Below are 12336 nucleotides of genomic sequence, written 5' to 3' on the forward strand. Positions count from 1 at the left end.
ACGCACGCACGCACACACGCACGCACGCACACACGCACCCACACACACACCCACACACACAAAACAAAGGATTGTTGTAGACATTTGATTCAGCGCTTTTAAATGTTAATGATTTGCACTCTCCACGAATCATGAATTTCAAATAATGTCATTATACACCCATTACCCCTGTTTATGTGGAAAAAATATTTACTGTTGCTTTAATGAGCGTAAAGAGCAAATGGAGCATGACAATGATTAATGACCAGTAGATGGCAGCAAAGTTCAACTTTTGAGTTCAGACCTGGACAGCGTGTGCTGCTGGTCCTTTCGGTCCCTCAGCACCACAAAGGAAATTCACTCCAACAGGGACATTCATAAGAGTGGCTACACCTACCTGTGTTTATGCTCCTTATTGTTACAGTTAATGTTCAGTCAGTAAAACGTGTCAATTACAAAAGTAAATATTGCTTTCTTTTGAAAATGGTTTTAAAGACAGAAGAAACAGAAAAAAGAAAGAAAAAAAAGGAAAAAAAAAAAAAGAAAACCAAGAGGCAAAAGCTCTGATCGTAGTCGGATGTTTTTAAGAAGCCAGTTTCAGATCGGGTCAAACCCGGGGCAGGAGCCGTTTCCAGCAGCAGCAGTTGTTGTTGACTCACATGTCTGACAGGCTTTTCTTCATGTAGGAACATGGGGCTGGCGGAGGGGAGCTCCATCGAGGCACTCGTTATCAGTTCCAGGACTTTAAACTTCAGCTGGAGACAAAAAAAAAATCAAAGCACGCGGCCGCTGTTTTACCGCCATGTCTCACACGAGAGGTAGAACAGCAAACAGCGAGCCGCACAGCGATTTGGCGAGCTGCGTTTGCGGAATGCGTGTCTGGAGGTTAGAGCTCACTGCGTGTAACGTGTCTATCCTCAGCGCTCCGGTGATTCGAACTCCGATGTCTCTGTGGGAGGCTATATTGACCGTGCACTGGATTGGCAGGGTGAGTGTGTTGGACTGGTTCTGAGTGGAGAAACAAATTTAAGGGTGATGACAAAGCTGAATGCCATTATTTGTGGTTGCAGTTTATCGTTGTTCTCTCTTTTTTTTTTTACTTTACCAAGCGTGAGAAGCGGGACAGATCCTCCGGAGAAGCTCTGCTCAGCGCGATGTGCTGAGGCGGTAAGCAGCGCGTGCCGTCTCTCTGAGGGGGAGGGAGGGGGATGATAAAGTAAAGGTGGCTTCTTATATCATTATTAATGAACTTGTATCCTGAAATATTTCTTTACAGTAAACTTTCTTTTTCTCCCAGTTCTGCATTTTTCTTTTTTTTTTTGTGATTCCAGTCAAATCCAAGCATTGGCATCTTGGAACGTTACAAACTAAAACATAATCAAAGAGCAGCCAGTGGTGTATTTTGTTATGCAGGATGTGACTTTTTGACCAGGGCGGGCCTCTCTGCGGTAGGCGCTGCGTAAACACTGGAAGAACAGCTAACTGCAGACCTGGAGATATTTACTCTGAATTGGTGCGACATAAATCAAGTGGAGTTAATCCACAACACTAAAACTGGGGTCTGATTCACAGGTTGGATAAACTCAGGGGCTGTGTTGAGATTTTAAACTCTGAATTGCATTTTAACCTTATCTAGTCATACAGAAATCATTCACTGAACACGCATTAATTGAGACACACAATTCAGATTTAATAGTTCCATGATCTGTTTTGGGGAAACATTTTGAATGTTCCTGGTATTTCGATTTGATGTAGATCTCCAAACCCCCCCCACCCCCCCCCAAAAAAAACACAATGCCTACCAGATAAATTAGAGGGTGCAAAATTATAAGTCATTCCTTTTTCTTTATGATTTGCTTTCAAAGAACCAGAGGGTAATTTGTGAACGTTTAAAGTGGCCACGATCAATTGTCAGCACAGATGTTTTGTTCTGGCCTGTCATTCGATCTGGTGATCATGGCTCCATGTTGAAAAGTGTTTTAACAAATCAGCTAAACAAGGGTCAGGCATAACAGAGGTTGGTCTAAATCCATCTATAAAGTCATGTTGTTCAAAACTTCTTCAAAGACAGCAAAGGTACTGAGAGATGCAACATCCTACAGACAGGTGTTTTACATTTTAAGTTGATTTAACTCGGTGGGACTCGCCTCGAAAGAGGAGCGAAGGCGTGAAAAAAAAAATTATTATAATAATAAGGAAAATTTCTGATTCATGGGTCAGAGTCAAATTTTTTACATTAAAATAGAATCTGCAGTTAAGAATGAGTGAAAAGGCAACAAAAAAACCCAAAGGATACTTTTTAAAGATCTTTAGTATTAAGCTATTTATCAAGATGAATCAATCTATTTTGCAGGAAAGTGTGAGTGTTTGGAAACCAAACTTAAATCTGTTGGGGTTCACGTCTAATTGTCATTTAAATGAAACGTATTCACGTCCAGGCTGTGAACTCACCTCGTCGATGTAGAAGTCAAATATCTGCAGGAGCTGGTTCCCATTCTTCGTCATTTCTGGAATCTCGATGTTTAGCTGCAGATCTCTCACCGGGAAATACCCCAGGTTCTGAATCTGAGAGCCACACAGAGAGAAGGAGAGAGAGGGGAATGGTGTGAATTGCTTCCAGGCAGCGTTTTCCTGTATGACGCATTAAAAATAATCGGGTGAGAAAAAAATTCCTTCTCACCTGGAATGTGAAGTTGAAAGGAGGGCCGATAACTCCGGGCTCCTCCAGCGAGAGCTCTGGTTTGATCTCGTAGCGCGTCGGGTTCGAGTCCCTTTTGATGCAAGCAGTAAAAACCAACAGAGGCACCCCGCAGTTTTAAGTATTTTCTTTTTGTTTAAGTTTAGATTCCATTTTCACTTGAACTTAGCAAATATATTCTGTATTTCCCCAAGTATAAATAAATAAATAACAGCAATAACTTCAGCAAAGTTACCCGTTTGGTGAGAAGTTAAGGGATTTGACAAACCTGGTGAAGAGAAGGTCTCCCTCATAACCCAGTGAGTAATAAATGTCATTAACATTGTCAGCCCTGTTCACTTCTTCGCCGTCGCTGTAGAGAGAGCGAGTGCACAGCTTTTGTCTTTCTTGAACGTAGAAAACAATGTCTAGAAGAGATCCGCTACATGGAGAAAGTGTGCAGCTTGTACCTGGTGGCCTCCAGCAGAACTCTGAGGTGGTCCAGGAAGACGGCACGACTGAACTCGAACTCCAGGCGAAACGACACCTGCAGCAGCGAAACAACAACAAAAATTCCTTCTAAAACCCTGCCGATACAAAAGTGCATCAAATTGAAGTAGATAAGAAGTTGAGAAGTGAATTAATTTCAGTAACGTCACTCAAAAAGTGAAACTCGCATTCATGACAAAGCAATGCACGTCAAGTGATTATTTACCGTTTTGAACATTTATGTAGCTAATAAAAAACAACATTTATTTTCTCAGTATATTCAAATATTACAGAAGTCCAGTTAAAGACACACTACAGAGAGGTCGGCCTTTTGAAAGGCACGTCTACGTACTAAACAGCCATAAGACCAGCAGACACATGGTTTCTCAAATCACCACCGAGTGTGGAGGCTTTTCACTGGTCCTCAGTTTGGATCCCGGATCATTTTCCACTCTTCCTTCAGACTTTATGTCATTCATCATTCATCATTTTCTAGTGCATTACACACTTTACATCCACCTCTAAGTGTCTGCTTCAGGAGTGGCTTAACTCAGCTCTTAACTCTTGGCTTGGTATTTTAAAAAGACTTTTTCCTTCCACTGAATGTTCTACTAATATGCTTGGATACATCCTTTTGTGAACAACCAGGTTCTTTCACAATGACCCTCCATCCATCGGATGTCTAAAGGAGAGCCACCAGTCCTCCTCATGATTGTGTCGGTCACAAGATAACATTTACGTTTTGTTGTTTTTTTTCTGTCATATTAAAATTTCTGAAGTTGAATTTGGGGTTTTCATCGGCTCTAAGTCGAAAGCATCCAAATAAATAAAGATAAATGCATGAAGCTTTCACTCTCTGTATACTGAATGCTAATATTCTACAGTCATTCCTTTTGGAAATGGATCGTTGATATAAATAGGCTTTTTGGTGATTTTCTGATTAATTGAGGCGCGTCAGTAAGTCAGAAATGTCTCCACAAGCTGTTTTATACATATCTACGCTTTGTAAAGGCTCTGAATTATGGATTTAGCAGAAACATATCCTGCTGTATTCTCTGGATTTAATCCCAGAAAGTTGTTCACACAGTGGGTGCTACTTAAAGACAGCAGGGGGAAAATCCCTTTAGTTCAGGGCGTTTCAAAAGCGAGCGATAAGAATATGTTCCCGAACGAAAAGCAAAAACAAACCGGGGTCTGTCAAGCAGCGACGGTCCGACCGGCGCACAGAGCAGGAGCGGAGTCGAGTCGAGCATTGTTTACAATCCTCTGTGGCATAATGAAATCCTGATGGATCCAGTCTGACCACAGAGGAATTCACAACAAGGTTACCGGAGCTTCCCTCCTCCACTAAAGGCTCGTCTGAGACAAACCGCAGACGCAGCGTGAAGACTGTGACCTTACTGTATTTATTAAGACCAAACAAATGTGACGAGCACGCTACGACCGACTGATGAGTTATGTTCTTTTCATTAAAAAAAACCTGAAATGAAACGTGCAGAAACAAATGCTATCTCGGTTTCCTCCCGCAGTCTGAAAAACATGCTTGTCATATTAAGTGGAGATTTTTTAAAAATCGCCTCCAGCTCCGTTTGTTTGGATCTGTGTTGGGACTGCTGACCTGTTTTTAGGCACCAGGCCCCCTAAAAACTGAACAATGATGGATGGATTTTTAACTATGACACGTCAATAATGTGTGCAGTGAAAAAAGATAAACATTCCTTTGGATGGTTTTAAAATTGTAATTTTGTTAAATATGTTCAGAAGCTTTTTGGACATAAATAACGTAAATCCACTGTGCAAACATATTAGGTCGTTGTACACCTACTGCGCCTTACAGAAGTACTAATACCCCCATGAATCTGTCACTCTTTGGCACTTTGCAAACCTCCATGAATTAAATTGGAATTTCTTATTATTGACCAAATAGTAAGTAATGTCTTATTGGGAAGTGGGAGTGGAAGGAAAACTGCATGTTTTTGCTAGTTTTGGTGCAAAAACCACCTGTAGGGATTTTATGCCTACAGCAGAACGTCTGCAGGATCTGAGCGTTTTTGTGATTCTTCTTGGCAAAGTAGCTCCAACTCAAAAAGTGGATTTACTGAAAGGAATGTGTGAAGATGATTTTTTTCAGAGCTCAGTAATATAAGGGTTTTGACTGGACCGTTGTAACAATTAAACCAGGGATGTGAAAAACCAGTCGTCATGATGCTGTTTGTTCAGTAATGTCCTGTAACAAAACTCAGGGATTCCTGCAAACGTTGGTTTTTATCATGAAACAATGCTTACTTAATTAAATACACTTGAACTGAATGGAATACAGTGATGCTTGTTGTTTTAATGTGACAAAAGTGTTGCAATATTTAGACTTATTTTTTTAAAACTGACTTCTGTTCAACTTTAACTAGAGTTAATGGTAGAGAGATCCATCTCTCATTGCTCTGTGAATAAAGATGCATTTGAGAAAATGTGTTTTTGCCCTGGGAATATGAAAACATCTTTCAACTGCATGTACAAAAAAACTTGGGACTTTGAAATAAAAAAAATGAATAAATAAATGTTGATGATAGTAGCTAACACGCTGTCATAGCCAGTCTAAATTAAAATGTATGGTATCTATGCTAGTCCTGCTTCAATGCTAAATAGCTTTATTCTGCATCAATTGAAGTCTTTGCCCAAATCATCTGACAATATTCAAGCTGGGAGATAATTAAAATTCTTACTACTAGCTTAATCACATCAGCTGGCAGAAATGTATCTCAATAAAGCCAAAACACCCATATTCCCTACAACAGCTTCTGTGTCTTGACCAAGACAATTTGTTATCCGTGTCTCTTTTCTTTTTTCCCCACTGGTCTCTTTCTTGTTTTCTTTTCTCCAACCACAATGCCTCCGAAAGAGGAAGGCTGACCGGCACTGTGAAGATTCCTGTTACAAGCTCGGGGAAAAAAAACGAAACAATCTCTGCAGTGGGGACATAAACTGGAATGAAACATGCTGAGAGGGGAATCTTAATTAAACAAAGACACCAACTAATGAGCACCAGTAGGTGCAAAACGTACAGAAAACTACGAGTGGATCCACAAGAAGCTGACCAGGACGGCCACCAACGTGTGCACAACGTTAAAGTTTAAAGTTCACAGTATTTTTTTAATCTTTTTTGTATTCTGCACTGGAGTGAAGTAACCAAAGAAGGCAAAACTGCCTTTTTCCTAAAAAAAAAGAAAAAGAAAAAAGAAGAAGCTTGCATCAAAGTTCCTATTTTCCTTCAGTGAAAGAGTGGTTCGGACTGGTTTGGCAGTTGCCCAGGTGTACAATCATCCTTGTTTAACATTCACCACATTTTTAAAAGGAACTTGACCAGAGCAGTCCAGCTTTGTGGCTCTGGATGCTGTTCAGGCCGAATGAGCGGGTATGAATCACTCTGGGAGATTTAAAGGGTGCTCCAGGTTCAGCTGCCGGAGAGCCCCGGCGCAGAGATGCTGGATGCTTTGTTGCCCCGGCGACGAGCATTGTTTGCTATAAATACATGGTTTGAGCTTCTTCCTTTATTTCTCCACAAAAGATTTTACGTGAATATGGAAAGCGAGGGAGATTATCATCACCACATGAGCAGAAAAGACGGGTTTTAGACACAAAAAGATGAGTTTAGGTGCTTTTATATGAACGGCGAGATAAAAGACCAATGTCATCCTTATCTGGGTTCGTCCAAACATCACCTTCTAAATAATAAAGTTAAGTCTCTTCCCTTTAAAAAAAAAAAAGAACACACACAACAATGTGGAGTCCCGTAAATAGTGCTGACTTTACAACTGAGTGGAGAGGGTTAGAAACAGCAGCATTGACAGTAAAATCAGAAACAGATGAGGGAAAAATAAGATCTCAACATTTTTCTCTCCATTTCACCTGGTGCCACAGTGATGAAGCAAAGGGGAGAAAAAAGAAAATCGTGTTTCCTGCACCAGGTTAGTGTTTGTGGGGGGATGGAGGACTGGCTGGTGATCTCCAGATATCACTTAGCAATAGGTGGGGCAGAGCACTAAGGACAGAACCAGTCACACAAATATTCACTGCATGGGGAGAACATGAAAACTCCATGAAGAGAAGCCAAAAATAATTACATAAAAATAAATAACAAAAAGCTTTGTGCAAAAATAAAAACTAAACACAAGCCACAGTTTTCTAGATTGCACAGCCACCGTTAGCAGCATTTACTTGAATTAGTTATTCTGTGTCTCATTGTTGTGGAGACATTTTTACTCCAGTTCGTCGAGGTTTGCAGACATTTTTTCTGGCTGCCTACAGTACATATAAAGTGTTTCCAGGCAGAGGAACAACTTAATAGAGAGGTAAAATCACTCATAAAGCTTTCACTTAAACTGCGACAATATTTGTAATTTTTTTTTTTTGTATCATCTTTAGCTAATTTTTTAACTGAGCTGTTTTTCTTCAGTTACTATGACCGGAAGAATTTAACCTTATTTTACTTTCATACTGTGCTGTTTCTATTCACTTCCTGCTTGCAAATTTCTCACTTGTGGGACTAAGAAAGAATGACCTTAATTTCTAAATCTCTAAACTGCTATCACTTTTAGACAACATAACCCGTGTTTAGTTAGAAAACTGGTTACTGCAGCTCTGTATGGCTAATATCTACTGAAAGATCACAACCTGCAACTTATGACTATTTTCTTTGTTTGAAAATCCATTATGCATTTGCATAAATCACCATGCCATTTTTCTTTTTTAATTATTAGCGGTCTTTAAGTGGACATGAAATAGGGAGGCGAGAGAATCGGAGACATGCAGCGGATGCCCCGAGATCTGGAGTCAAACCCAGGACCCAGTCTCATCAGCTGAGCCACCCGGCGCTCCCATCACGCCGTTTTTAAGACTCTATTCAAGACAGCAGAAATTAGCTTGGTTCAGCTGAAGAACTGACTCTTTTGCTTCTCTTTTGTTATCTACAACAAGTAGTATGTTCACTGTTTATCAGCTTCTTAACAGACCCGTTTTTGGCAAGACACCACTCACCTATAAACAAAGCTTGACTGACAAATCCTAGCCAGGAACTTTCTAAAACTTGACTGTTTATTTTGGACAGAAAAAAAAGAGCAAAAAAACAAAACAAAAAAAACAAAACAAAAAAAACAAAACACTGCCATCCAATTCTAAGGAATGTTTAAAATCTCTTCAAGGCTTCGTTTTTAAAGCTCTAATTGAAATTGTACTGTGCAACCTTCTTGATTCCACAGCCGACTGAGTTTTATTTGCTTAAGCAGTTCCTCCTCTTGCTTTGCGGTTGAACTTTCAGATTTAGAGTTCAAGCGGCTAGAAGTGAAGTCGGGAATTAAGAGCTTTAGGGAGAAAAAGGTATTAGGTTGCAGCAATTTAACAGGGTTGTGAGGGATGTTATCTACTCCCAGGCCTATAAATAAATCCCACTTAAATCCATTCTGGATACAAATTAAGATATGAATGCTGATTGTAATCTTGAACGTGTTGTTTGGTTTAATCGAGCTGTTAAATCAGATGCAATAAAAAGAAAATGCAGATGAAGATCATCTCAAAGCAGCAACTTATGTTTTCAAAGTTATTATCTCTTACAAAATTATTAGGTTTTTTTTTAGTATGGAATGTGATTTTAAAGTAATTCACATTGTGTTTGTCATACCTGTGATTTGGCTCGCATGAAAGGTGCGCTGACGTTGCAGATTTTCTCATTTCTCTTCTTCTCCTCTGTGCTGCAGTCGATTTTGATTTCCGAGGTGTCCTGAAATAATAGACAACGTTCAGATTTTATCGCACGGAAGAAGACGAAACTGCAGACCAGGTTACAGATCGAGGCGTACCTTCACTATGAGGCTCGAGAAGCGCAGGTTGGGCGTGTACGTGATGTTGACCAGGGCGTTGTAGGCGTTCTCTCCTCTGTTCTCCAGTTTGACGTCCACCACCATCCTCTTTTTACTTCCCTCAACGACCCGCAGTGACCCTTCCGACCCTGCTCCGCCCTGATGGCGGCAGAAAACGCCTCGAGACTGCACAGGACGAGCACAGAACTGTCTGGGAGACAGTGAAAACAGAAGCCAGAAGTTGAGTTTACGGAGTGTAGGTGGGAGAGAAAATGCTTCTTTTACATATATGCATAATTGTGGCTATAAATTTTGAGACCAACAGAAGTGTTTTCTTTGGAGACTTTACTTTTTCGGTACTGTTACGTGTTTTTGTCAGTGTCTTGTTCTGGTTTCTTTTTCAACCTTTCAACCATCTCTCCAGACATCGACAGCTTCTGATGTTCTAGCCAGAAGCTTAATGTAACTTAGGTGAGTCAACTTTACATTTGATGTTTTTTGTGATGTGAAAATTATTGTTCATTACTGACTTGCTGTGGATTATTGGGCTAAGGGGCTTTGATCCCATTTATTCATAGACGTATTTTTTTAGGAGAACTATGAGTAAGCAACCATTATCAAGATGATCCGCTGTTGCTGACTCAGGGGTAGTGGAAGGACTCATTGTTTCTTGTTTGGACAGATGTTGCAAACAGTTTGATCCTCCCGCAGTCTTAAGAGACGGGGTCATTTTGACCTGACATGCTTTTTACCTTGTGCGTTTTTTTTTTTTTTTACAAGGATTTTCTTTTTGTAGTTTCGGGAACTGACGGTCTTACGGGACACCCCCCATGCCCCTGCTCCCCGCTGTCCGTGTCACATCTAAGTTGTTACAGGATGCATCACCTGAGAAAATAACTTCCCCCAAGTCTCTCAAGTCACATTTCACAACTTCCTGCACAGTCCTTGATGTTTTTCTTATTGAGAAGAAGCCACTTTGTTGCCTTTCTTTACAATATGTTAGCCCCCCAAAAAATTCTGCAGGAACATCCTTAAGCAAGCTTTGCCCTGGTGTCAACCTTTGGCTGAATCATTTTAAGGAGAGGATCCTAAACCTTCCTGAACTTTTCGGAGAATTTCATTCACTTTCCAAACTTTTACCCACTGCTACATGTGCCATGATTATTGTAAGTGTACCCACTTTCGAGTCATCAGGTCGTTTGCGCTCTGCAGCGACAGGTCCGGCATGCAGCGGTCGTCCTCATCACAGCCATTCCAGAAGGGCAGCTGCTCAGACAAATGGATCCTTTTGTTAGCAATTTTACTTTGGCTCAGTCTAATAATTGTTCATCAACTTAAAAGTATCCTCACCTCAGTCTTTACAACGGCAGGCCAGCTGTCATCCAGAACTGGTCCCTCGTCTGTTTCTTCCAGTCCTACTTGCACAGCGAACACTATGGGTCTTGCATAATCCGTGGTCTCCTACATATAAATAAGGAAGCCAGTTCGCTCAAACAGCAATCACTGACATAGGTTTGTCACTACAACTCTTGGCAATGACTCCTATATTTTGCCACAGACTCTCAAGAGCATCTCTGAAGGCATACATTGTTTAAACTCAATAACAACCAAAAGTTAAAGCTCATTTTTCATGAGTGAATTTATTACATTTGTTACTTTTTTATCTGAAGAAACAAAGCAACTGAGAGAAAATGCTGGGTACATGGTAGAATTGGGATTGGTCATAAAGTGTCGGACAGATCAACCAATCAAATCCTTCATCTATGTGGGTGGGCCTTATAATCACAGTCACTTATGTCTCTGTAGAGAAAAACAATAACAGTTGAGCCTGAGGGCTTCTTCACTGCAGAGTTTGCCGACTTCCCTCAGCAGCAGAGAGGCTGTAACAGAAAGGCTGAAGCCGACCAGCTCAGTGTGGCAATCTGAGTCACACCTTTAACATAATGTCAGAAATTATGGCTAGAAGAAGACTCAGCACAATGCTCAGTGTAGAGCAGAAAGACAAGCTTTTGAGTGGCTTTTCAGTGGCCTGCACTGCAGGGTGAATTTTAGTTTTGAAAATGGACGCTACTTATTTTGGAAAAACTTTGCTTAAGTCAGGTAATTTCCAATTAAATTAATGGGACTACGCACTGAAGTTTTCCTAGCATTTAGGAAATTCTAGGAAAACTAAAATTTACCTGGTAAGCTGCTGGACTACTGAGAGACGCATCAGTAAAGGCATAAAAGGAGACAATAGAATATTACTACAATGTACATTTGCCTTATCAAAAGAATGACATACAGTTTCATTATTCATTCTCAGGTGCATAGTTTTCTGTCTTGTTTTGGGGTTTTTTGTCTAAAAACTTCTGTGCTTGGCAACAAGAATGGGGTAAAGGCCATTCTTCTCTGGAAAACAGAACAGAATAACTGGGTGCTGGTTTTAAGTCACAGTCCTGCTGTGGACTTACTGTGAAATTAAAACGAAACCAAAAAATGTCATTGATAAATGACTAATAAGTCTCTATCTGAATCAATCGTTGTCAATCGAATAAGTTGGAAGGGAAAACGGTAATATTCTTAAATTGTGGCCGAGGACGGCACAAAATCAATCACAGGACAACCTTTGGACAACCCTGTCCTAAATCTTTGTTTTGAAATAAAGTGTGGTTTAGATTTCATAGATTGTTGTTTCGATCAGTGCTTTGTTTTAGCTTTCTGGTGCTTTCTGTGTGGATGGTTTTGTGTGTTTGGTTACCGTCTTTCATTGTGCATTCAACCAAAGAGTTCCTGAGTGTGATGGTTTGATTAACAGTCAGAGGATTTACCACAAACACTAGAAATGTATTGTTTTTCTGGATGTTAGTTTTCTTTTGCGTATGATTTGTTGGACTTCTACAACAGGATCTGATCAGATCTTGCTCACTGAGCCACGGTTTACCACTGTACTTTACCAATGACACTGCAGAAGTACATCATGTTCAGCTGCATCTATTAGCTAGAAGCAGCAATCGTACGTATCAGACCACATTTAAATGATCTAAAATACAAGAACATCAGAATTTTCCCTACGAATCCTCCATGTTTGAGATGTCAGTCCTTTGACTATCAATATGTAAAATTAACAATCAAAAACATAATTTTGGCTTCATGCCGTCATGTGACTTTGGTTTTCCACCTTGTGAGCCTCACCATGACGTGGAAGTAGATGTGTTCGCAGACTTCACCTCCAGGAAGCAGCGTCAGGTTTTGAGGCTGCATCTTGCTCGGCTGATCCATCACGGCCCGAGGGTTGAAACGTCTCTCCAAAATGGAGACGTTATACCTGATCCCTGATTGGACCAGAAACGGAATTAGCAG

At 40.5% G+C, this 12336-nt stretch overlaps 1 protein-coding gene across 4 annotated transcripts in view; it reads right to left on the bottom strand.

The window, feature by feature from the left end:
• Positions 1-12336, bottom strand: part of itga11a (integrin, alpha 11a) — a 54364-nt gene that overhangs the window by 3167 nt on the left and 38861 nt on the right. For all 4 annotated transcript variants that reach the window (XM_088004167.1, XM_015007848.2, XM_015007849.2 and 1 more), the window contains 12 exons: positions 12169-12308; positions 10345-10455; positions 10175-10260; positions 8995-9205; positions 8817-8915; positions 3127-3203; positions 2946-3029; positions 2660-2750; positions 2431-2544; positions 1085-1168; positions 877-987; positions 639-734 (listed from right to left, as the gene is read on the bottom strand). In XM_088004167.1, the coding sequence (XP_087860293.1) occupies positions 639-734; positions 877-987; positions 1085-1168; positions 2431-2544; positions 2660-2750; positions 2946-3029; positions 3127-3203; positions 8817-8915; positions 8995-9205; positions 10175-10260; positions 10345-10455; positions 12169-12308 (1304 nt within the window). The remainder of the gene's footprint in view (positions 1-638; positions 735-876; positions 988-1084; positions 1169-2430; positions 2545-2659; positions 2751-2945; positions 3030-3126; positions 3204-8816; positions 8916-8994; positions 9206-10174; positions 10261-10344; positions 10456-12168; positions 12309-12336) is intronic.

The sequence above is a fragment of the Poecilia mexicana genome, unplaced genomic scaffold, assembly GCF_051168715.1.
Source record: "Poecilia mexicana isolate PSO_F unplaced genomic scaffold, ASM5116871v1 scaffold_3, whole genome shotgun sequence".
Taxonomy (NCBI): Eukaryota; Metazoa; Chordata; class Actinopteri; order Cyprinodontiformes; family Poeciliidae; genus Poecilia; species Poecilia mexicana.